Source organism: Balaenoptera acutorostrata, chromosome 5 (genome assembly GCF_949987535.1).
Source record: "Balaenoptera acutorostrata chromosome 5, mBalAcu1.1, whole genome shotgun sequence".
NCBI classification, from domain to species: Eukaryota; Metazoa; Chordata; class Mammalia; order Artiodactyla; family Balaenopteridae; genus Balaenoptera; species Balaenoptera acutorostrata.
Window position 1 is genome coordinate 68,059,209 of NC_080068.1, and position 25,395 is coordinate 68,084,603.

The 25,395-nt window shown below is 41.6% G+C and overlaps 1 protein-coding gene across 7 annotated transcripts in view; it reads left to right on the forward strand.

The window, feature by feature from the left end:
* The window catches only part of KDR (kinase insert domain receptor), a 200,754-nt gene that overhangs the window by 155,721 nt on the left and 19,638 nt on the right, over positions 1-25,395 (forward strand). For 5 of the 7 annotated variants that reach the window (XM_057547058.1, XM_057547059.1, XM_057547060.1 and 2 more), the window contains 17 exons: positions 4,624-4,717; positions 6,658-6,854; positions 9,771-9,901; positions 10,186-10,354; positions 10,919-11,058; positions 11,667-11,844; positions 13,256-13,370; positions 13,461-13,624; positions 15,552-15,708; positions 16,811-16,934; positions 17,459-17,567; positions 18,392-18,733; positions 20,760-20,906; positions 21,636-21,767; positions 24,052-24,158; positions 24,587-24,722; positions 25,079-25,183. In XM_057547058.1, coding sequence (XP_057403041.1) covers positions 4,624-4,717; positions 6,658-6,854; positions 9,771-9,901; positions 10,186-10,354; positions 10,919-11,058; positions 11,667-11,844; positions 13,256-13,370; positions 13,461-13,624; positions 15,552-15,708; positions 16,811-16,934; positions 17,459-17,567; positions 18,392-18,733; positions 20,760-20,906; positions 21,636-21,767; positions 24,052-24,158; positions 24,587-24,722; positions 25,079-25,183 — 2,547 coding nt within the window. Of the gene's footprint in view, positions 1-221; positions 601-4,623; positions 4,718-6,657; positions 6,855-9,770; positions 9,902-10,185; positions 10,355-10,918; positions 11,059-11,666; positions 11,845-13,255; positions 13,371-13,460; positions 13,625-15,551; positions 15,709-16,810; positions 16,935-17,458; positions 17,568-18,391; positions 18,734-20,759; positions 20,907-21,635; positions 21,768-24,051; positions 24,159-24,586; positions 24,723-25,078; positions 25,184-25,395 lie in introns of those variants that run through there. The other 2 variants (XM_057547056.1, XM_057547057.1) reach the window with 1 other exon arrangement.

The following is a 25,395-nucleotide window of genomic DNA, read 5'->3' on the forward strand; positions in this document are numbered from 1 at the left end:
GCTTCATCTTCTTTCAGAAATGGAGTGTTTGCGCCCGGGACGTTCACCCTCGAGCCACTCCGGGCCAGACGCAGTCCAGGGCAAGTGGGGAGATGGGGAGATGTGGTGGGCGTGGGAAGCACCGGGTCCACTCACAGAACCCGGCTGAGGGGCGGGGCCGGCTGCGAAGGGAAGCCCCGCCCCGCATGGCCCCGCCCCCGCGCTCTAGAGTTTCGGCTCTGGCTCCCACCCAGCACTGAATCCCGGGACCCCGGGAGAGCCGGAGGTGTATGGTTGCGTTTCGTCTGCCCGCGCGGGTTACCACTTGCGCGCTACAGAAAGCCCGGAGCTGTCTGGCAGCCGGGATACCCTCTCCTACTGGCACCCGCAGACGCCCCTGCAGCCGCGGCCGAAGCCGGGGCACCCACGCCCTGCGAGCGCGGGAGCCTTGCGCGGCGGCGCGCATTCCACCTCCGCGCCTTGTTCGCGGAGCAGGACCAGGGAGAGAGAACGGCCGGCGAGTTCTGGGCACTGCGCCCGGCGCGAGGTGCGGGATGGAGAGCAAGGCGCTGCTGGCCTTTGCTCTGTGGCTCTGCGTGGAGACCCGGGCTGCCTCTGTGGGTAAGGAGCCCACTCCCTAGAAGGAAAGCGGAGAGGTCGGGTACGGGCGGAGAGATAGGGATGCGGAGAGGACCTGGAGGCCGGACCTAACTCGGAGTCATAGAGCTGGAGAGGTGAAAGTGACTTCACACTGTGTTCTTTCATTTACCAAAGAGGAAACTGAAGCTCGGTGACTGGTCCAAGATTACGCAGCGAGTTGGTGGTCTCCTGAGCCCAGTTCCATTTCCGCGACTCTGGCCTCCGACAGGGCCTGGGCTGGAGCGTGTCCTGCAGAGCCGATACACCCGTGCTCTTAGGAGGCGGGAGTGGGAAAGCACCTGGGGCTGGCAGGCGGGAGGTGCCCCCGCAGGCGGGAACAGGCGGTGAAACGTTGTCCGGCTGCGCACACCATCCTAGCCAGGACGCGGGGAAGGAAGCCCTTAGGGGGCCGCGAGCCGGCTCGGCAGACGGCACCGTGCGCTTAGCTCTGCCTCTGTAGGAGTCGAACCGGGAGCCCGGTCTACTGTTCCCTTTTGGTTCGAACTCACATACACACCCACTGGATAAGGTGGGGTCTAAGGGAGAGGGAAACTTTTTCTTCTTCCTGGTGCAGGACGCCGCTCTCCTCGCAGAGAGAAAGGGGAATTGGGGCTTGGACCTGGGGCTGTGACAGCTTCCCAAAGTGTCTCCAAGTAATAGTCACCTTCTTATGTAAAACAATTTAACATCTTTCAAAGCGCTTTGGTCTTTCGGGGAAGCACATGGTCAGAAGTTCACGTTCTGAAAACTTACTCTGAGGGATTTGGTACCTAGATTGGGCGCCACTCGCCACTCTCCTTGCCATCTAAAATTTCACTCTCCTTCAAGATTAGGAACACGCATGCCCTTGATGCAGTAAATTCTCTCTCTCCCCCATCCCTCTTTCCTTCTCTGTTTATCTCTCCTTCTCATCTCTCTCGCATTTCTCTCTCTAATCTCTTTTCTGTAGCCAGTTTGCTGATTTCCAGATTTCCACTCTTCGGAGGGTGAGAAAGGGGAGAGGGTGGAAAAGGAAGAAAAGGTAAAATGATTCAGGCGAAAATTCCTTATAAATTAAGAACCACATGTCTTTTTTTTTTTTTTAAGACACCCACACACATATACAGTAACAAGATCATCTGTCTATAGTTACTGAATTTTCTGAATAATGACTTGGTTCATCCAGGCCAGCTCCACTAGGAACACTCATTTGTCCCTGACAAGACCTCTCTCTTCCCCTTTATGGTGAGAGAATAAAGGTCTGGAACTTGTGGTTTGTTCTGTATCCCACAAAGAAGTGAGTTGCTTTTAAGCCTGGGGTGTTTCATAGCACAGCAGTAGTAACCGTAATCGGGTTGCCCTGAATATAATGATGAGGTTACCCTTTTGGAGTGTGTGACTTGCTTAATTGGATTGGGCTATAATTGATGCCATCAAATTCTAGAGACAGAGGCACTGTTGTTTTTCCTTCCTGTCTTTGAGCTGGAAGGGTAATAGTGCACAAATGAATTAATTTTGGCTATGGAATTTGAACATAGAAGAGCTTTTTATTGAGTAGCAGCGTATGTACTTCTTAGAGTTATTTCTTTAGAACTTTCTGAAGAGCAGAACTCAAACTTGCCTGTGAAAATGAATGAAGCTTATTGGAGCAAAAAGAAATTGAGTGTTGGTCTACATATATGAATTTGAAGTTATCATTATTGATAGCCTTGTTGAATAGTTTTTTGTTGGAGACATGTCTCTAGAATAGTATGGTGTTGTTTTGGCTCCCTATGAATGAAGAACCTTTTTTTTTTTTTTTAACATTGGAAAGTGTGTCTAGAGTGTGAGATAATCTGTGGCAGTGATTTACAAGAGAGGTTCAAGAATCTCTTATTTTTGTGGTGGGGTGAGCTTGGCTTAATTAGAGCTTAGTCTTTACTACCATTTTTTTCTCACATGAATGTGCCCAAATAATGGGTTCTTTCTCATTTGGGTTATCATGGGAATTGTATTAAGTTACTGTTTTTGACATGTTTCTCAACCTAGTGTTTCCCAGTCAAGTTTGATATCTGTGCTCATCCAAATGAATTATTTTCATTTTCCTTCTGTTAGACAAAATGGGGCTCCATTATTGGAAGACTTTTCTTTTGCTTTTAAACACTTTGCTTTATTGTTTGCCTACTTTGGGAGCAGTTATTTCCTTCATATTGAAAAGTGCTCTGCTGATTAACTAAGCATGACCACCCAGACCAATAGCCATCCAACAGTGGCCCATAGACCATGTATGACCGCGTCACCTACAAATGCAGATTTGTAGGCCTAGGCATATTCTGACACATGCTAAAGTTTAAGAACCACCGCCCCAAACCCATGGCAGTTCCAATGCCAATTAGTTTCTGAGATTTATTGATATAAAGTAATTTCCAGTTAAAAAAATTTTTTTTAATATTGATTAACAGATCTACAGCAACCTACTTTGCACATCTGAGTGAGTGTATGAGAACACAAGTGATCAGTTGTTCATCCTGCCTGCAGCTGTTCACGTTGGGGTCCACAGATTCAATGCTCTGCATATTTACACTGGATATTTGCTCATACTCTATTTATTCATACTCTTTCATATTTGCTAATACTCTTTTATTTGCCCAACAATGTCAATCCCAGTTTAGGCCTAGAGAGTCATTTGTTCTTAGTGGATGTGAGTAAAGGATCATATGAAGCTTGGGTGCTTACCCAGCATCAATCACGTTTTAAGGTGGTGTTTTGAAGATCTAGATGTGAGTTAAGACCCTAACATGGTGGACAGTTTTTCTTTCTCTGATGCTTTTTCAACACCTGGTAGCTCTTTGCATTTAGTTGGCAGAGAACTCAGTCTTCTTGCTGTGGAGTGACCCATGGCAAGGAATCTGTCCCATGGTATATTTAGGTGGACACTTTTCCTGTGTTCCAAGCTTGGTGTCAGGACAAGCTCAGCGCTTTGATCAGTAAGTTGAGATTCCCCAGTTGTAATTCATTAGCATTACCCTTTTTTTAAACTTACTTTTTTTTTATTTTATTATTTATTTATTTATTTACGACTGCACTGGGTCTTCGTAGCTGTGTGCAAGCTTTCTCTAGTTGTGGCGAGCGGGGGCTACTCTTCATTGTGGTGCACAGGCTTCTCAATGCCATGGTTTCTCTTGTTGCAGAGCATGGGCTCTAGGTGCACGGGCTTCAGTAGCCGAAGCATGTGGGCTCAGTAGTGGTGGCTCGCAGGCCCTAGAGCGGGGGCTAAGTAGTTGTGGTGCACGGGCTTAGTTGCTCCGCGGCATGTGGGATCTTCCCAGACCAGGGATCAAACTCATGTCCCCTGCACTAGCAGGCAGATTCTTAACCAATGGACTACCAGGGAAGTCCTGCATTACCCTTTTTAGGTTCTGTTCTCTGAGGAAAAGTATATGCATGTTATATGACATGGGAACATGTTTCTTTCCTCAGTTCCTCTCATCTAGTTTTAATGTACAGTCTTTCAACCTTGGCAGTTCAGTTACCAGAGGAAGTGCACTAGAAAATTGATAAAGGAAAATGAGACAATGTCATGGACATTCCCACCCCCCTCAAAGTACATGGATGAACTATATAGAAATCTCTCTAAGTAGTATTCATTAATCAGCAATTTAGTCGAATGTGTGCATCCTATGTTTTATAAGAAATGTCAGTGGGTCCTTTCCCAGGGGAGTGAGATCATCAGATGAAGGTTCATTTGGTTTCAATGTCCCATATCCTTTTGTAAGACCTTGAAGTTGGCAATGCAGGAAAACAGGAACTCCACCCTCGCTCAATGAATTGCAGAACTGTTGTGTTGGTTTATGACCATCTGCCCATTCTTCCTGTTATGACACAGCTTGTGAACTTTTACTGGGAATGGTGAAAAGTAAATTCACAAGTTTTACACAATGAATTGCTGAAGAGGCCTTTTAAAGTATAGAGTGTGCATTGTTTATGGAAGGTGTTTCCTATTGGGTCTGAGTGGCAATTATATTCATTTATTTAATTTGTTTCTAGGTTTGTCTAGTGTTTCTCTTGATCCACCCAGGCTCAGCATAAAAAAAGACATACTTACAATTATGGCTAACACAACGCTTCAAATTACTTGCAGGTAAGGATACATTTTAGATTCAGATTTCCTGTGTCAAATATCATTGTTTATTAAAGAAAGAATAATTTCCATACAGCAGAATTATAATAGAGTCGTTGTAATTGTGTATAAGTAGTGAGGTTTCTAAGAACTAATGCAATAATGAAAACATGAGGAAGGTCTTCTCTGGAAAATTCTGTACAATTTTGCTGGCATTTTTTTCCTACTACCCTCTGCCAACACACACACACACACACACACACACACACACACACACACACACCCTAATAACCAGTATAGCACCTAGCATATATTATGTAATACACATTCAATAAATATTGAATGAATAAATGAAATCTTTAGAGTTAAAGAAGTTTGGGGACATATTTGTTATACTCAGAATGGCTCTTAGACATCTGTTTAGCACTTTTCAAGAACTTTATTTTATGGTAAAATTCTGACTGTAGTAGCAATTTTATATTCAGTCATTAATATTGCTGAGTGCATGTCATGCTCTGGCTTGAGGTTCTGGCATGTCTCGTTCACCAGCTAGCAAGAAGTCATGCTCTTGATTTTTGCTAACTGGGGAAATAGGCCTCTTTGACAAGAAGAGGAGGCTTTTAAATTTTGCTTTCCAGCCCCCACCTCAGGAAGAAAAGTAGAAGACTTTAGGGTTTAATGTAGTGATTATGCATGACAGACCCAGAGGCTTCTTGGGACCAGTGTGGTTTTGGCAGAGATGGTGGGTAGAGGTGACCTTGCCCCCTGAGAAGAGTGCTGATGGTCCACAAAGAACCTTGTGGAGCTTGTTGCCATTGTTTCTGCTTGATGAATGCCAAGTGTTCAGCACAGTGACACATCTGTTTTAGCTTGCCGAGTGTAAAGGATACCCTAGTTGCCTTATCAAGGGTAGGTCGCCAATACCCAACCCTTGGGAAAAACATAGTAACAGGTGCTGTTTGCTTAGCTTTGCTACTTCAAGATGCATTTCTCAGCAGATTTTCCTCTTACCCACCCTTAACAACAAAGGTTATTTAAAATTCCCCAAGATTCTATATATACTCCTCTTATGTCCCCAGAAAAACAATGGAGTGTGTTAAAAGTAACTTCATTAATGTAGCTGCGACTTCGTGGAAATTTCAAGTTCTTTAAAGAAGGGTCAGTGATGTTACATTCTTCTGATGTTGACTGTCTTCCTTGGGGCTTTGTAGAGAAGTGCTGCAATGAAAGTAATCTGTGCTTTAATGCCATCCTTCCAAGGTCCTACGAGGCCCTTAGACAGTTGCATCCCCTTCCTTCCTAACCTCACCTCTTACTCTCCTGACTGCCCATTCTTCTCTAGCTACTCTGGCTTCCTTGCCATTCCCCGAATACTCCAGATAGGCACCCACCCCAGGGCCTTGACACTGGCTGTTCTCTCTGCCTGAAACTCTGTTCCTCCTGATATCTATACGGCCCACTTCACCAAGCCCCCTCCCTCTAGAACTCTTCACTTATTTCTTTGCATCTTCTAGACTTTCTTCATAGTATTTATCACCACCTTTTATACAATATATTTTACTTACTTTTTAAAAGTTTCAGCTTTATTGAAGTTTACTTACTTTTTTACTGCCTGTCTCCTCCAACTAGACTGAAGTTCCGTGAAGGCATTGATTTTTATCTGATTTGTTCACTACTGTATTCCCAGTCTTCAACAACGTTTGACACATAGCACATGCTTAATAAATATTTGTTGGATGAATGAAATAAGTAATAGAAAACTCGGGAATCCTTATAAGTGATTTCTGAAGCTGAGACTCTGGCTTTTTGTCATTTGTCCGTATAATCTGTCATTGTGGGTAGAAGGCTATGAATCTGTCTGTTGAGGAGTTTGTATAAGTTTAAGAACTAAAACTTCTATTTTCTTAGAAACAGTCTCATAGGCATTTCACTTGAATACTTGCTTGGAATGAATTTTTCAGGGGTCAGAGGGACTTGGACTGGCTCTGGCCCAACAATCAGAGCGGCTCTGAGAAAAGAGTGGAGGTGACGGATTGCAGTGACAGCGTCTTCTGTAAGATGCTCACCATTCCAAAAGTGATTGGAAATGATACTGGAGCCTACAAGTGCTTCTACCGGGACACTGACATGGCCTCCGTCATCTATGTGTATGTTCAAGGTAAGTGGTTAAATGGAATTCACTTCCCAAGTTAATTTACCAGTTACAAAACACAACAGGTGCAAAGAAGAATCCGGACAACAAAGGCTCGCTCTAAAGGCTCTCTGCCAACAGGAATCTACAAAATTCTTCCCTCCCAAGGCCTCCTCTGAGTACAAGACTCAGTGATTTGTTCTGCAGCTTGGGCCTTGCTACACTATTGCCCAGTTGATTTGGTTCTGATCTTTGTTTCTAAGGGAAATCTGTGTTCACAGTTGGCAATGGAGATTTATAAGAAGTCTTCTGATGTTTGAGAAAAAAAAACCCCTGAAATTCTCGAAAAGGAAGATTCAGGGGAGAATTACAGAGAGGTTTCTGTGGAGAGATAGGTTATCTACAGCAGATTCGGAGATTTCCCCAAGAATGCACAGGGAATCAGCCAAAGGCTCTGGAGCTATTTTTGTTCATAGGAACTTTTCTTTTCCCACTTAAACTATATAAAATACAATTTCCATACACTTGTGCAAATAAAGTCACTGTCTCAAAAGACCTTCTGAGGGCAGTGTGTCTTTCCTTTGCTTGTGTGGTCTGAGATCTTGGATGACATGCTCCATCTTTCTATAGTTTGCAATTTGGGATTTACACTGTGGAGGCCAACTTAACATCCATGTAGGGTAAACTCCATGTCACATGGATTTAGCGTTTATAATCTGAATTATTCTTTCCTTCGTGTTTCAAAAATCTTATGTTAACTTAAGAAAACCTGACTTAACTAATGAGATATGAATCATATAACTTGGGTGGGTATAAGTCTATAGTATAGTATTTTGCTTAGATATACTAAATATTTTTCTTTTCGGTAAAGATGAGCTTTTTAGACATTTTATTTATACACTGACATACCTCTGTACATCCCAGAGAATTTGAAGCAGGTGAAGATGGCTTAGACTTTTTTCCAGAAGCATCTCTTACAGAACAGGAATTTCATCAGCTTTGGGAGACACACTTGCATATCTCCATTTGCATTTCAGTAGTGCAATATGGTCAGTGCAAGGGAGGAATGGGGACCACATCAGAATAACGTATGTCACTCCTGGATTGCACAATATTTGAGAATTACTTTTGCCCAGGGTAAGCACGATCCAAGGTAGAATTTCGTGCTCTCCTCCTCCCCTCTGCAGAAGTTGAAAGAGACAAGGCTCAGATCTTCGAGAATTTCTGGCTCCTTTTGATCTGGCAGTCTTGGGAGATCAGGCTTTCTCAGAAGATTGCAAGGATTTCCTGCTTTCAGGCTGTCTGGAAATACTACAAGATGAACCTCTCCCATAATATCTCGTTATTTCCTTCTCCCCAAGTCAGGAAACCTGGAGACATGTGAAAATTCATTTCATGAGTTACAGTAAATATTTTATTTTGAGAGGATGGGTGGTTGTTTGGGTTTCTTTTGTTTATTTCCTCTTTTTGGGATACTGAAATAGAATTGATTTACTGAATAGCTTTAGTCTTACGTCAAGGGGTTAATTTAGCTTCCAAAGACTTGCTCTGTAAGCAAGCTATGTAATATTTCATAGCATGCAGATGAAAGGTAGGTAATACTAAGAAGTAGCAATCCCCAGCACTGTTTATTTGTACACTGCCTGTCTTTGAGTATACCATCAAATTCTGCTTCCCGTCTAAGCCTGGTGTTCTAGGAGGTGAGTTGTCCAAGATTTTGGTCATGAAGTTTAACAGTGGAAAAGAAAACATTGAAGTATTCCCTATGGACGGTCCTTTAATATCCTCTCTGGTCCCCACCTTACTTCCTTAGTCTTCTGACCCCATTACCTCCAGCAATGGATGGAGCCGGGAAGTGGGTCTTGTTCTCGTAAGATAATGGCTATGGCATGTGGTGGCTGGATTGGCTGCCTTTCTGTGCTTTCCAGCTGGGAGGGAAATCAAACTTCTGCTCTTGCAGGGAATTAGCTGCTTTTCTCCCCTTTGGTTTAATTAACTCTTTCTTTACTTGAACCAACCATCCTGAAGAGCTCTGAAAATGCTTGGTCAGGTGTGTTGGGGAGAGTGGCATGAACCATTCTCTCTCTGAGATTTCAAGCATGGCTTCACACCCATCAACTCTATCTCTGGGAAAAGGAGTCGTTTCCCAGCAGCGTGTTAACATCATACGAACCATGTTTGAACGGCATTAAAATCTCTTTTGTTTTTTTCTCAGTCTTTGCCATGGTGGCTTTTCAGGTTTTTGTCATTGAAGATATTAATGATTGCTGAATCTTAAACTAAATGCAATTAAACAGTAAACATAAACAATTTAACTATTCAACATTATTATATAAAGAATCTTATATCTAGTCTTCACAATCTTAAAATACTCACATGAAACTTTCTCTTGAATTATTGAATTAAAAATGGTTAGTTATTTCTTTACTTTAAAGAATCTTTGGGAGCCATTAACCTATTTTCATGACAGTTACACTATTTGCCTTAAGAGAGAGAACATGAATTTTTTAACATCAATAAAACTCAGTAGGTAAACTATACAGGTTTAACTTTAAATTTACTTTAAAATTTATGTACGTGAAAGATGTATAGTGCATATGAAAATGAAGACATATGTTCCTTCACTCACTTTGAAAAAACTGTAATGATCAATCTGCTTAAATGTGGAACCTATAAAGTACACTCTACTTGTTGATCATCAGTACAAAAGGAGCCAGTCTCATTCTGGGAGTTTTCTTCCAGATTTTTCACACACACACACACCCCTCCTGTAACATAACCTTGGAGCCAGATATTTACCAGCAGACCTACCTCTGGATTCCTTTGCCTAGTGTGAAATGTCTTTCCCAATAGTTTACTTCTCTGGTTAGAGTTTATGAACCTGAAAGATGACCCACTTTTCTAGTAAATGCCATTAACTAATGGAATTACATTTTCTTCTAGATTACAGATCTCCGTTTATTGCTTCTGTCAGCGACCAACATGGAGTTGTGTACATCACTGAGAACAAAAACAAAACTGTGGTGATTCCGTGTCTGGGGACCATTTCAAACCTCAATGTGTCACTTTGTGCAGTAAGTTACATCTTCTTTCTTCATCTCTTACCCTTTCATAATTTTAAGCTAGTATTAAGATGGGTAGCCTGTTTATAACATTATATATATTATAAATATATATATTACATGCATTATATAGCATTAAGTCAACAGTGAGTTTTAAAGGAAACTTTAGGAAGGGTCAAAATGACAATAAATAAAACCAATTTGTATTCTTAAAATAAGATGAATTCTTTAGTGTTCATGGTTTTTACTTTTGGATAGCACTTGATTAAATATTTGATATTTCTTTTTCTACCCAGAGGTATCCAGAAAAGAGGTTTGTTCCTGATGGGAACAGAATTTCCTGGGACAGCAAGAAAGGCTTCACTATTCCCAGCTACATGATCAGCTATGCTGGCATGGTCTTCTGTGAAGCAAAAATTAATGATGAAAGTTACCAGTCTATTATGTACATAGTTGTGGTTGTAGGTAAGAGGACAATTCCTTTCTGTATCATTAATGTCAGACAATAAAGATTAGCTTCTTATATTAAGATTCTGGAGGACAAGAGATATTGAGAAATATATTATTTCAAGATTTGTTGTTAAGCAATTCATTACATCCGCTCTTCTCTACCCAGTAAACCTATGTGCAACTGAGGTTTTTCTCCTTCCTTACCAAGACCAAGGATGAATAAGAGTTCTGTTATGGGAGCGTAGTTTTTTGGAAAATTCAATGTTCAGAGCATTGCTTGGCATCAAATCTTTTAACTATACCTATTTTATGGAAAGTTTGGTAACCCCATTGACTATTGAATTCTCAGATTTTACTGCTTTTCTATCCACTGGGCTACAACATCTTTGAGATCCCTTTAGGGCTGCTTTGTGAATCTCTGTAGACCATTTTCCTGGGAGTTAACCAAGGTTTGGGGAAGCCCTCAGGGAAAAATGATGTGACACATTTTGAAGTTGCATCATGTCTGAAAAAATGTGTGCCAAGTTATAGATTTTGGTTTCCCTCTCACTTTCTGTTTTTCCAATTTATTTGCTCCAGGGTACAAGATTTATGATGTGGTTCTGAGCCCCCCTCACGGAGTTGAGCTGTCTGTTGGAGAGAAGCTTGTCTTAAATTGTACAGCAAGAACTGAACTAAATGTGGGGATTGACTTCAACTGGGAATACCCTTCTTTGAAGGTAACACTAACAATTCAAAGCCAGACCTCCAAATACTTTGATAATAAGCTCCAACGAAGTTTGCTTGAGAGAGATAGGGACCTCTTTGGCCAGATAAAATGTAAGGGCCTTAACTTACACTAACACACACACACACACACACATTTTAAGAAAACTGTAGGACATACAGCACCCATGGAAAAAAAAGATGCAAAACCAAGAACTCTGTCCAGGCTGTGAAGATTAGTTTTCTTTAGGGGATTATGTCTTTCTAGGTTGCATTATTTCTCTGTTCTCCAAAGTCCTTGATCTATTTTCCCTTTAAGGGAATTTCTTTTCAAGAGGTGGCATGAGACTTCTCCTTAAACAGTGGTCATATTTCCTTGTGTTTCTGCAGTTTATATTGATCTCATTCCCATTATGTGAGGTTTTAAAATGCCTGATTCGGTTGATTCTATTTATTTCTCCTGAAACCAAATGTATTTGTCATCAGCATGATGATAAAAGTTCAGAAGTATCTATTATTAGCATTAAATAGTGTTCACTGAAGGCCAAGACTTTTGTGGGTATCTAGAAGCTACCAGGGAATGTTATTCTGGACTTTGGAAGTTCACTAAACTCTTTTTCAGCATCAGCATAAGAAACTTGTAAACCGGGACCTAAAAACCCAGTCTGGGAGTGAGATGAAGAAATTTTTGAGCACCTTGACTATAGATGGTGTAACCCGTAGTGACCAAGGATGGTACACCTGTGCCGCTTCCAGTGGGCTCATGACCAAGAGGAACAGCACATTCATCAGGGTCCATGGTAAGCTAAGATTTCCTCTGGAATTATGCTCTGCCTTGAAAAGTGAGATGATTTAAATAAATTTAGGTCAGCTAGTGATTCCTGTTTTGCTCGTTCAGAAGGTGTGTTTGAGCTCTTGGTAGGAAGGCCACTTGACCTCAAGGTCAAGAGCATAGCTTGGGTTCAAATCCCAACTTTAAAGATGAGATGAGCTGATGTAGTAAGGGCTCACTACATATTAATTGTTGTTGCTATTATTATTATTATCACTATAGTAAGCAGAGTGTTATTATCTAAGATCATTTTAAAATTTTCATTTGATTGCAAGGCTGAGAGGCATGGGCCTTGCAATTGGGGAAACCTGTATTTAGTTACTTTCTGTGGGGCTTTGAGAAAATAACTTAATTTCCCATTTATTCTCTTTCACTCACATAAACGTCTCAGTTTAGATGATAATTTGTATGGTATCCAACTTATAGGCCTTCATAAGGGGTTGGATTTTATAATATGGGAATGCATAGAAGGGTTTTGAGTAGAGAGAGACATGCTCTGGCTTATGTTTTTTATAGGATCACTGTGTGGGTTATTTTAATGTGAAATACTTTAGGGAAGTAAGGGCAGAAGTAGAGAGACTAGTTAGAAGGCTAATTGCAGTCATCCGGGTGAGAGATGGTGGGTGGCTTAGACAAGGGTGGTAGAAGTGGAGGTGGTCAGAAGTGACCTGATTCTGGATGTATTTTTGAAGATAGAGCCAATAGGGTTTGCCTGTCGATTCCCTGGCTGCGGGGTATACGAGAAAAAGAATGGAAGATGACCTTTGCGTTTTTAGCGTGAGCAACTGAGTGAACGGTAGTTTTCTTAACCGAGACAGGGAAGATAGGAAGAGGAGTAGGATTTGGGGACACAGGGTTGGGTGGCTTCATTTGGAGATGCCCACTAAACATCCAAGTGGAGACTTTAATATATTAACCTAGAACCCAGGGAAGTCAGGGGCAGGAGATATAGATTTAGGAGGAATGTGTAATTGACAAGAGGAAGGTGTTGGTAAAGAGAAGAGGTCGGAGGACTGAGTCCTGGGGCACATGGGAGGTATGTGTAGGGTGTCATGGAAGCAGAGGAGAAGGAGCACCCAAGGTCCCCTGGGGGACGTAGGGAAAGCTTCACAGAGAAGCAAATGCTTGAATTGAGTGAGATCTGAGTGCTCGGTAGACTTGTGGAGCAGACTGGGGGAGAGAGAAAAGCTAACGCAGAGACCACAGGTGAGGGAGAACCTGGGGTGGGACCTGTAGAAGGGTAAGATGGGGACTCTCTGAACAGCAGTGACTCAGACCCCCAAGGTCTTTGACTCTTCACTTGAAATGAAAAACTAAACCAAATGGCCATTTATAAGAAGTTGCCATTTATGAGAAAAATGATTTTTATTTTCTTCCAGAAAAACCTTTTGTTGCTTTCGGTAGTGGCATGGAATCTTTGGTGGAAGCCACCGTGGGAGACCGTGTCAGAGTCCCTGTGAAGTGCCTTGGTTACCCTCCTCCAGAAATAAAATGGTAACGACTGGAAATAAATGCAAAGCCTTGTTCCACGTGAAAGCAGATCCTTAGATCGGACTCATTTCTGGGATTTGTTTTTCCCCACAGGTATAAAAATGGAAGACCCATTGAGTCCAATCACACAATTAAAGTGGGGCACGTACTGACCATTATGGAAGTGAGTGAAAAAGATACAGGAAATTACACTGTCATCCTTACCAATCCCATTTCAAAGGAGAAACAGAGCCACGTGGTATCTCTGGTTGTGAATGGTGAGTCCATTCAGTTTTCCTTCTCTTTATCTATTATAAAGAGTATGATTATGTCCTCCTGAAGAGCCAGGCCACCATTCCTTTGGTGTCTCTGCCTCACTTACATCATGAGTAGCTCCGGTGTATAAAAATGATCCAGGACAGTGCGGCTGAAGTGAGATGTGGGGCAGTATGCTCTGGACATGTTTGCTTAAGAGGCCATGCGAATGAACCATTTGGTGGTCGAACTCGAGCCTAAAGTAGATGGTGCAGCCAGTGGCTAAATGCTGTGACATAAGAGTGCCCACAGGGACAGTCATCAGGCTCCAGTTGCAGTACCTTTGAATTGTGCTCCTGGCATGCAAATGTTTAAGACTCTTCTTGAATTTTGTGGGAAGCTGCTAGTTTGATTTGGGGGTTGATGTATCAGTGATGCACAGGCAGATTCCAATGCAGAAGGCTTTTGCAGGTGGACACTGTTGGCTGGTTGGAAGTGTTTTAATTTTTTTTTTCAACAGGAGTCTGGGATCTGACTCTGAGGCTGTAAAGTGGGGAGATATTAAGTTTTTGATTTAAGAATGATTTGAACTTTATTTTTCCAAACTGAAAGATACTTATTTACAATAAGTACTCCGGGTGGGGAGGAAAAGGGCGTCATGGTCAAGTAAATGTGGGAGATGCTAAGTTGATGGACATAGTATATTGCCATTCTCCAGTGGTGGGTGGGAGACATAGAGTAGCCAAGGTTTAACAAACTTATTTGACCAGAGCAACCCTCCCCCATACATCCATTAATATCTTGCTCCAAACACAGGTTGGGAAATGCCTCTCTGTTGTAATTCTTTGTGCTTTCTACTGTCATGGCAGATTAAAACTTCAGGATCTTCTCATGTGACATTAAGGTGCTTCCCTGTATATCCTGCCAAGCTCTGTATGTCTGCTGAGCTTGGCTTCGTTTCTTTGCTGGGACATCAGCTTCGGGGAGTATTTTAAAGATAACAGGTTCCAGAAATGTCACTTAGGAGCCACTTGGGTGTAGGAGTTTGGGGAGTATAGAGAAGCTGGGAAGCTGAAAAGTAGGGTGGGGAGAAGGAAAGGAACAAGAAATAAAGATATAAAAATGGACAATGAATAACTCTATCTCATTCATCCAGGAAGTCACTAAACGTTTGATTCACCCTAGCATTTACCCTGCTCTATAAAACAAAGATAAAAAAAGAAGTCAAGGTTTGAAAGTATAATGAGGCTTTAGGTTGGTAGTGATGAGAAGATAGTTTCGCATTAATGACTTTGGAGCCAAAAAAAGAAAGAGAGGAAAAAGGGAGAGAAGGAGGAAAAGACAGGGAAGGAATGGAGGGAGGAAGGGAGGAAAACAAGAACGGATGGGAGAGAGGAGGGGAGAAAGGAAGGAAGGGGAAGAAGGAGGGAGAGATGGAGAAGCAGGCGTGGCGGGTGACCTTGGGCAAGTCATTTCACTTTTTAATTTTTCCCACGTGTAAAGTGGAGGACAGTAACGGTGGCTGTGAGGATTAAAAGAATTAATTGATGTAAATGAATTAATTGATGTAAAGCACTTAGAACAATGCTCAGTACATAATACATGTACCTACTGTATTATTCACAACTATTTTCTTCCTGGAGCCTTGTCTGCTCTTGTGAAATTGGGAGGATGAGGAGAACGATCTCTGTAATGTAGATGAGAAAAAGGTGAGGCACAGGGTGACGAGACTGGCACAAAGTCACTCAACTTACTAGTTTATTATTATTGTTATCATGAGTATCACTAGAAGTCAGGTGTCCTGTTTCCAAATCTAGATGTTCTTTGAAAACAGCAAATGGGGGCAAAAATTCTATGCTTGGAAAAACACAGGCTTTCGTTGCTGAAAACTTCTACTTTCCATTCCTCAAAGCTGATTGACCATTCAAAAGCTGTCTTTCCCATCTCCAGTCCCACCCCAGATTGGTGAGAAATCTCTGATCTCTCCCGTGGACTCTTACCAGTATGGTACCTCCCAAACGCTGACGTGCACCATCTATGCCGTTCCTCCCCCCAGTCACGTCCACTGGTACTGGCAGCTGGAAACAGAGTGTACCTACCAGCCCACGTGAGTAGGGCCACACCCTTTTTTTTCCTGCTCTTTTGCATTAAAAAAAATATTTATTCATTTGTTTTATTTTTAGATTCCACATGTAAGTGATATCCTACAGTATTTGTTTTTGTCTGGCTTACTTAGTGTGATAACCTCTAGGTCCATCCATGTTGCTGCAAATGGCATTATTTCATTCTTTATGTGGCAGAGTAGTATTCCACTGTATATATGTACCACATCTTCTTTATCTATTCCTCTGTCGATGGACATAGCCAAGCTATGATATGACACCATTCTAAGCCAAGAAGACTATCTCTAAGAAGGTTATCCCTCAAGTGGTACTCTTAATCTCCTTCCGTCTTTCTCTGTGCTTACGTCTTTAGGAGATGTCGTTCCTTGGGATATCGCGCTTTGAGATTAGCTAGCTCTCTCTTCAGGTTGGCCCTGATGTCCATCTCTCTGAATGCAGTTTCTTTGCTCACTTTGTTAATTGCCAGTCTTTGGTTTTTCTCCTTATACCAATCAACCGGTGAATACCACAATCTCCTTATCTGTGAGAAGGTACATCTCAGAGGAAGTGCTGATGGATGCAAGGGAGTGGTAGACCTCGGAGCCTCAGGCCCGGCTTATCAGGTCCTAACACAAGTCCAGACATCCTTAGGAAAAAAAACAACAACAAGTCACCCACCACCACCCTAAGCAGTTCACTTCCTGTTGTTGTTTTTGAGATGGCCTCTCTTAGTTTCTTCCTCAGATGCTGACCATTTCCTACACAAAGGCCACAGTCCCAGGGAGATTAAGAAGCCCAATGGCTTCTTAGTTTCCTTGCCTTCCTTTGAACTAAATTAACTTGAATTGTCTTGTCGATCCAATTTATGAATGGAGGTTTGTTCCCAGAATAGCTGCTTCCCTCCTGTATCCTGAATGAATCTACCTAGAACCTTTTCCTTCATTGCTGAGGCCTATTTTTAATTGGCGCCAAGTCTTGTAACGTGGTAGGGTGCGTTGGAAGTTATTTCTAAGAACATAATAACCGAAGTCTGACTCCTTTCCTTGCTATTGATATGAATTAAAGAAAAATTAAGTCATGATATCATCTGTTACCTCTTTCTTATAGCCAAGCTGCCTTAACGACAAACCCACATACCTGTAAAGAATGGAGAAACGTGGAGGACTTCCAGGGGGGAAACAAAATCGAAGTCAACAAAAATCAGTTTGCCCTAATTGAAGGAAAAAACAAAGTGAGTTTGTAGTTCTTTAATCTGAAAATCTATCTCTCTTTTATGGAAGAATGGAGTGAAAGCAGGGTAAAATAATATCAATGTGTGAGGAATATTGGCGATTGATCGTCAAAGAAATTGGATGATAAAATACTAGCATATTAAGTCAGTTTGAAAACACCATTAACTTTTAGAAACACCATTGACTTATTGTTACTGTATCAGAGAAAAATAAAACACATATGCCATTAACTCTGTACATAGGATGTATGGTAATTCTGATTTTATAAACATGAAAATGAGAAAAGGCATGTGATGTTGTATTAAAACACATTCTTTATTCCACGGTTTCCAAAGCTCATTTTGTATGATGTGTGAGCTGCACCAGCATAATTATAATTGCACAGATTTGAGCGTGGTCAGTGCTGGAGTCTGAATGGAGTAGGCGGGTCGCAGCAGTGGTGGGGATGCTGAATTTTAGTCTGAATGCACGTGCGTAAACACAGCCTCCATTGTTTATGGCCTGGGATTTGTTTTTTTCACAGACTGTAAGTACCCTTGTTATCCAAGCAGCCAATGTATCCGCTTTGTACAAATGTGAAGCGGTGAACAAAGCTGGGAGAGGAGAGAGGGTTATCTCCTTCCACGTGACCAGTAAGTGCTCTCCAGGGGCTGGGCTGTCTGATACTCTGTTGCCCTGGCCATTCCCACGAGTGGCGTGGCTTTAGGAAGGGGAGTTGGATGGCTAATTGATGCCTTTGTTCATAAAGGAGAGTTCCTCCGGTAGCTCCTGGGCTCACGTGAAGTCAGTACATCTGACTTCACAGGAGAGGGAGTATGGTTTCACACGTGCTTCTGAAGCTTAAGTCCTGCATCATATTTTTGTCTTTGTCATCAGAGTGTAGCACAGTGCTTGGCTTAGAGAGGTTCAGTCAACATTTATGCGCTTGCTATTGAACAGCTGACAAGGTTGGGTTTTTGGGAGGCAATTGTAATGACATTGGAGCAGTGCCTTCCCAATACTACCGACTTTGTCTATCTTAATTTTATGGCTCAGCTTTAGCTGACTGGATGGAATAAAATATTTCAGTCTGAGCTAATTCACTGTAATAAACATAGTTTTCCTGTCAGTGAGTGTTATATATTAATGAGGAATTAATTTTTTAAATCCCAAGTTATAATTATCTGCTTTGAATTGGGGGGGTGGTTAAATCTTAAAAACCGTGCTTAGAGCTCAAAGTGGAGATTTCATATATATCTGAGGAATTCATTTACATTTCCAAATAATGTAGTTTGGTAGAATAATACATTTTGAATCTGGAATCGTCCAGTTTGGTTGTCTCCTTGTATTCCATCGTCTGGGAATGCCAGAGCTTCACTTCTCTTGGTACTTTATCGCAGACTGAAGGCAACAAGGAAGCAATAGTGTGCTGCCCAAGTTAAATCACTGTCTTCTAAGCATGGGTTTTACATTTCAGGGGGTCCTGAAATCACTTTGCAACCCGGCACCCAGCCCACCGAGCAGGAGAGCGTGTCTCTGTGGTGCTCCGCGGACAGAACTATGTTTGAGAACCTCACATGGTACAAACTTGGCCCACAGGCTCTGCCCATCCACGTGGGAGAGCTGCCCACACCTGTTTGCAAGAACTTGGATGCTCTTTGGAGAATGAATGCCACGATGATCTCTAATAGCACAAATGACATTTTGATCATGGAGCTGCAGAATGCATCCTTGCAGGACCAAGGAGACTACATCTGCTTTGCTCAGGACAGGAAGACCAAGAAAAGACATTGTGTGGCCAGGCAGCTCACAGTCCTAGGTAGGGAGGTAACTCTGGACCATCCAGAAGCAGTTGGGATGCCGTAAATGTAATGCTTTCAGGGGCTGTGTGAAGATTGTCCTCTAGCAGCTTATGAAGTAGACCGGTGAGCACTTATCTTACAGAAAGTCCTCAAGGCAGAAGGAAGCTAATCATGGTGAAGTGATGTATTAAAAAGAGAAAATAACCCCATTCTTTCCAACCCTGATGGTGGGGTCACTCACTACTATCTGCAAGGGATTCCCCTAAACCAGGGAAGTTTCTGCCTCATTCTTGGGCATTCAGTTATTTAAATAGACACATATTTGTGAATGCCTACCGTGAGCTAGGAGGGTGCCGGAAGTTCATAGTGGCGGACAGAGTGAGAACACAGACAACTGCTGGGCTGTGGAGTACAGTGAGGTCTCTGTGTCCATGAGGACAGGGGTTGTTTCTGTTTTACTCTTTGCTGAGCTCCCGGCATAGAACATAGTGGCACATACTGCGTGCTTGATAAGACATCTGCTGCCTGAAGAGTGTGGTGATGGGGTTGTTTAAGACCTGTGAGAGCCTCTGGGAGGGATGCTGCACTCAGTGCCTGTACCTCTGTGGTACAGCTCACGGTCAATGAGATGAGCATTTTAGTGAGCAGAACGCTCTGTAAATCCCACACCGAGTCACTCTCTACACCTCCTCTAACCCTGTGCCTTGCACAAAATCCGTGCAGACACGGCCCTGTCTCTGGGAAAATCAGTCAAATTTGGGGAGTTTCTCTGTGCTATCTCCTTCCATTTTCTCCTCTCCCTAGTGTCCCTTCCTAGTTTCTAGGATGCATGTGTTCTGTTTTTGTTTTTTTTTTTAACTGTTGGGAAGGGGGAACTGCCCAGATAAACTAATTTATACCGAAGTTTTAGAGGAATAATATTTTCAAAGGCCTTGACATATTTTCAGAGGTATTTTCAGACAGGCACTAGGATAGATTTTGCTAGTGTTGAGACTCTGGTGTCAGAAGAAGAGATGTTTTCGAGTGAAGTCATCCCAAGGCCCTTCAAATCACACCCCATATATGATCATGGTTTTTCTGTTCATCTTGGTGACTGGTCTGGTTTCAAGCTAATGAAAAAATTCAGAAAGAGATGTGAAGGAGGTTCCTGGCTTTGCCATGCCCAGGAAATACATGCTCACAATGAGCTGGTTTGCTCTCTAAGGGCTCCCAAGTTGTTTTCCAAAAATTATTCTTGGAAATAAACGAGAGTCCATTTGCTTAAGCCCCAGCGTAGTTCACCATTGAGGTAATCTAATTTTGCTAAATGTTGAAGTGGATTCTTCCAGCAGGATTCTTTTCAATGTTCAGTTGGTTTGGACAAGATATTTCCACAGCACTTTGATGATTTGTAGGAAAGGTTAAATCTAAAGTTGTCCTGTACATTTAAACGAGTACCTTTGGGCTTCATTTTTTAAAAAATCTTTGACTTTCCTTAGAGTATCATTGTTTTGTCTGTGTTTTAGTGGAAATGCTGAGTTCAACTGTTTACTTAGTTATAAGGACGGGGATAAGTTGTTTAACCCCTTTCATCTGCAAAATAAGGCTCATACTGCCCACCATATAGGGTTGATAGTGAAAAACAGAAACAGGACAAATGAGTTTTGTAAAAAGTACCAAATAAATATAAGGCATTCTTTGTTGAACTACACTGAAGTTATGTACTTTCCAAGAGAAACATGGCAGAATTCTTGTGTGTCACTGGCTAGAATTTATTTATTTATTTGGAGGGAAGTCAAGGGTGACAACTTTTATTTTGTGATGTGATTACCAGCTTGAATCACTAATATGAATGTTCAAAGAGATGCGGTAATCCGTCTGAACTGACTGACTTGTTTCATTTAACTTTACGCCATGAACAATGCTCCAGTTATCGACCTCTGTGTATTTTCGGCTTAGTAAATTAACAGTTTACTAAATGGTTTAGTAGTTTACTGATATGAAAACCACTTCAAAACTTATAACTAAAGGTCCTATGATTTTTTTTTTTGCACGTGTGCGTAGAGCGCATGGCACCTACGATCACAGGAAACCTGGAGAACCAGACAACAAGTATTGGTGAAACCATCGAAGTTTCCTGCACAGCGTCTGGGAATCCCCCTCCACAGATTACGTGGTTCAAAGATAATGAGACGCTTGTGGAAGATTCAGGTGAATAGAGCATGTCGGTCTCTTTTTGGCTGCAAAATTTCCCTAGAGATATTAACTAAAATCCATATTATTTCTTTCTTAAAAAAATGATTTACTTACTCATTTATTTATTTATTTTTATTAAGGTATATCGATGTACAATATTATTTAAGTTGCAGGTGGACAGCATAGTGAGTCTCGATTTTTAAAGATTATTCTCCATTTATAGCTATAAAATATTGACTGTATCCCCTGTGCTGTACAATATATCCTTGTAGCTTATTTATTTTATACATAGTAGTTTGTACCCCTTAATCCCCTACCCCTGTCTTGCCTCTCTCTCCCCTGTCCCCTCTCCCCACTGGTCACCACTAGTTTGTTCTCTATATCTGTGAGTCTGTTTCTTTTTTGTTATAGTCACTAGTTTGTTTTATTTTTTAGATTCCACATAGAAGTGTCATACAGTATAAAATCCATATGGTTTCTTGATTTGTTTTAGGTAGAACAGAAAGCAATATTACTGTCCGTGGTCTGGCTCATCTCATAGACTCGGAACCCGAGTATTCAGAACCTGCTGAATTCTCGTGGAAGCCGGGGGTGCTGAGACAGCAGTTGACCCTGTATGACTCTTTTTAGAGTTAGATAATAGCCCAAGATAAAGGGAAACATTTACATTAAAATTTTTTTTGTCCTGAAAAACTCTACCAGACCACATCATAAATCAAAACCATCATTTTCCCCCTTTCTCAGGCATCGTGCTAAAAGATGGGAACCGGAACCTAACTATCCGCAGGGTGAGGAAAGAGGATGAAGGCCTGTACACCTGCCAGGCATGCAGTGTTCTCGGGTGTGCAAAAGTGGAGGCGTTTTTCATAGTGGAAGGTCAGTGGGAATTCATAGACAATCAGGTGGTTTTTAAAAATTAGCTTGTATCTTATATACACTCATATACTTTGGGCAGGAGGGTTATGGGTGGTTTTAATATTCTTTGTACTTTGTATGTTTTCTACTCTAAGTGTATGTTATTTTAACCAGAAAACATAATTAATGTTATTTTAATTCTGCTCTCATCACATTTCTATCCCCGCAGTTCTCACTGTGGAAAAATTCTTAGCCAGGCGGGTGGAATGTCCTCCTTTCCCTGATTCTTTCTTCATATGAATGGCTTAATTAACTTGTTATGAAAATTATGCCTCGATATTTATTAGCTAGAATTACTGCATAGTCATGAAAGTCAGTGCTATCTAGATAGTCACAAAGGTTCATAGTTTTTATTGGACTAAAGATAATTAAGATTCATTTGTAAACAATAGACCATTGCTTTTCTGAAATGGAAAATTTGGGGTTCTTATCTAAATGTGTATGCAGGAATGATGTGAAATCTGGCATTTTCTCAGATGGGAAAGGTGAATTTGTGACAGAATATTTTATCTTCAAAAGTGTATTCCTATGTCTTTTTAAAAATAACCCATCAGGGGACAATGAAACTGTATTATGTGGATGAAGGAATGGTATGCAAGGGGAAAAGAGAGGGGTGGTGATAGATGGAGGAACTGATGGATTTCTATGCACTCATCCTAATTTGTCTCTCAAAGACTAGATTTTAGTCCCTTTAGTCTGTCAAATCTATGTTGCCAAGTATTACATCTCAATACCTTGACTTCTTTTCAAATCTATAGGCTTATTACCATTTTGTAAACTGCACTTGCAAATAAAGATTTCAAGTGACATGGTAGTTTTGTCACTTTCAAAGTGCTTCATGTTTTAGGCAAAATCCTAAGGGAGACTTCCAGTTCTCTCCCATGCTTTGCCTCAGCTCTGTTAGCTGTCTGCAGCTGGTTACCAAGAGGCCTAACTAGGTAACCTTGGCACAGAGATTATATTTACTTCTCACCAGAAGAGAATACTAAGAAAGGAAGAGGTAAATATTTAATGCTTCCTGCTAGTTTCTCAAATGTTCATATGGGAATATTAATGCACCAAATATATAGACAGTTGAATCTTTGAACTTTTTACTATGAACAAGCAGACTTTTAAATCTCTATGTATAAATAGAGAACTCCTTCAGTAAGACCACCAGAGAAACAAAATCTACTTCCAAGCATACTTGGTGCTTGTCTCTCAACTATAACTCTTATTTTGCTAACTAATTAATTACTTGTCTTTCTGTCTTCTTGAGGCTGCCTGAGCCACTCTCACAGCTTGTGGCCCAGTTTGATTCACACTGTACTCATCCGATGGGAGACCCTAAGTGATAATTGCTTCCTTTTCACCACTGTGCTAATCACTCTTGGTTGAAAGCCTCCTCTGGGCTTAATTTTCCCCACTCAGAGCTGTCCTCTGGGGTCCTGAACATCTGCAGCTTTCCTTGCTGACCTCCAGCTTTTTCTCTTCTCTTTCCTTTCCTGAGCATGTTTAAACTCATACTGCCAGGCCATGCCTGAGGCAGTCCCCTCAGCTCTTTCTCTTTCCTCACTGAGGCTCCTGCCACACAAGGATGGGGTAGTGAAATGTTAGCCAGTGTTGGACAGACCTTGTTTAACTCCTGACCATTCCATCAACTTGCTGTGTGCCTTTGATGAAGTAGCTTAACCTCTCTGAGCTTGCTTCTCCATCTGAAAACTGAGAGTTATTGAGAAGACTGAGCGACATGACATATCTAAAGTGACGAGCATCTCGTAGGTGCCTAATCACCAATAGCTCTCTGGCCAAAGGACTACATTTATTTCCCTACTTGTTTTCTTAGACAGTCCTTCCGCAAACTCCATACAGATCAAAATATAAACCAACAGCATAAAACCAAACATTTATTTTCCCCAAATAGAATACCTTTCTTCTCTATAGAACATGATCTGTTTTTTTTTTCCATCAAAGTCTGCTCTTCTTCCAAATGCTTTCTGTTTGTCTTTTAGGACATTAATATTTCTCTCTTAATTACTTTAGAATTTTACTGTTGGAAGTTTTCATGAACAATGTTTTGCAAACTTTAAATTATCCATTAAGAATATGATAAACTGCATTCAAGTTAGAGGTTTGTGACTATTATTGTCTAGGATTTTCCTGAGTTGGTAAGATTGGGATTTTGCTTTAGTGTGGAACTTTGTTATTTTGTATCAAAAGGTATGAGCTTCCAGTTGTTGGTGCTCATTCCTTTGTGTCTTTCCAGGTGCCCAGGAAAAGACAAACTTGGAAGTCATTATTCTAGTAGGCACTGCAGTGATTGCCATGTTCTTCTGGCTACTTCTTGTCATCGTTCTACGGACCGTTAAGCGGGTAACAAAATAATTTCCCTTCCGTCCCATGCACGTTGGTTTTCATGATTAATGAAAGCTGACTGGGGTTCTTTGAGTTGATTCTTCCCATTGTTATTGGCTCAACAGGCACGATTTTATCTCTATACAATAACCTTCTTACCCACTTGCTTTTGGCTACACCACTGGGCTTTAATTGATAGAAGCAACAAGAGGAGAAATGGGCTTGGACTGTCTAGTGTAATTAAGATTTAAGAATTAAATTCTGAGCTCATTTGGGGGTCGAGGGGACACTGGGAGCAGAATTATAATAGGACTACTCTCACACACTATGAGCCGTTTAGAAAATGAGACACCAAGAATGGGGCTTCTATAAACAACAATAATAAGCACACGGAACAACAGCCAGATAACAGGGTGTGTGTGACTTGAAGGAGCAATGCTTTCCAGGCCAGTGGAGGGGAACTGAAGACGGGCTACTTATCCATCGTCATGGATCCAGACGAACTCCCCCTGGACGAGCATTGTGAGCGCCTGCCTTATGATGCCAGCAAATGGGAATTCCCCAGAGACCGGCTGAAACTAGGTGTGTTTCCAAGTGATATTAATTTGATATTGGGTTTACCAGGCCATCTCTTCCTCTTTTAGGCTGATGACAAATCTAGTCTATTTAACGTTGGATCCTGGTTCAGAAAATGCATTCCATCTCTTGAATTTGAGTAATCGTCCATTTAGTCACTTAGAAGTAGGGTCCCTGTATAATCACCCAAAGCCGGACATTTAGAGGGGGAAGAGGGAGGTATTAAATCATTAAGCCAGGACAAGGGGGTCAACTGTACTGTCCATGATAAACTGGGATGTATGGTCACCCTATCAAGTCAGAATCTTTGCCTATTGCTTCGGTGGTGAAATAGTCCAAGTCTGTTTTGTTGTTGACTCTAGGTAAGCCTCTTGGCCGTGGTGCCTTTGGGCAAGTGATTGAAGCAGATGCCTTTGGAATTGACAAGACAGCAACCTGCAAGACAGTGGCTGTCAAAATGTTGAAAGGTAAAAGCAAAATTCTGTGGTGATGTATCCCTCTATCTGTTTCATCCCATCTTTAAACATGATGAAAGGCTTGTATCCGTGGCTCTGTGGCTAGGTGGGCCCACTAGCCAAACATGCAGCCAGACTATACGATGCCTTTGTACAAACTAGATAAAAAATTTCCTCTTTTATAGACTCATGCCAGGGTCCACAGCCTGGCAGGCAAAGTTGGG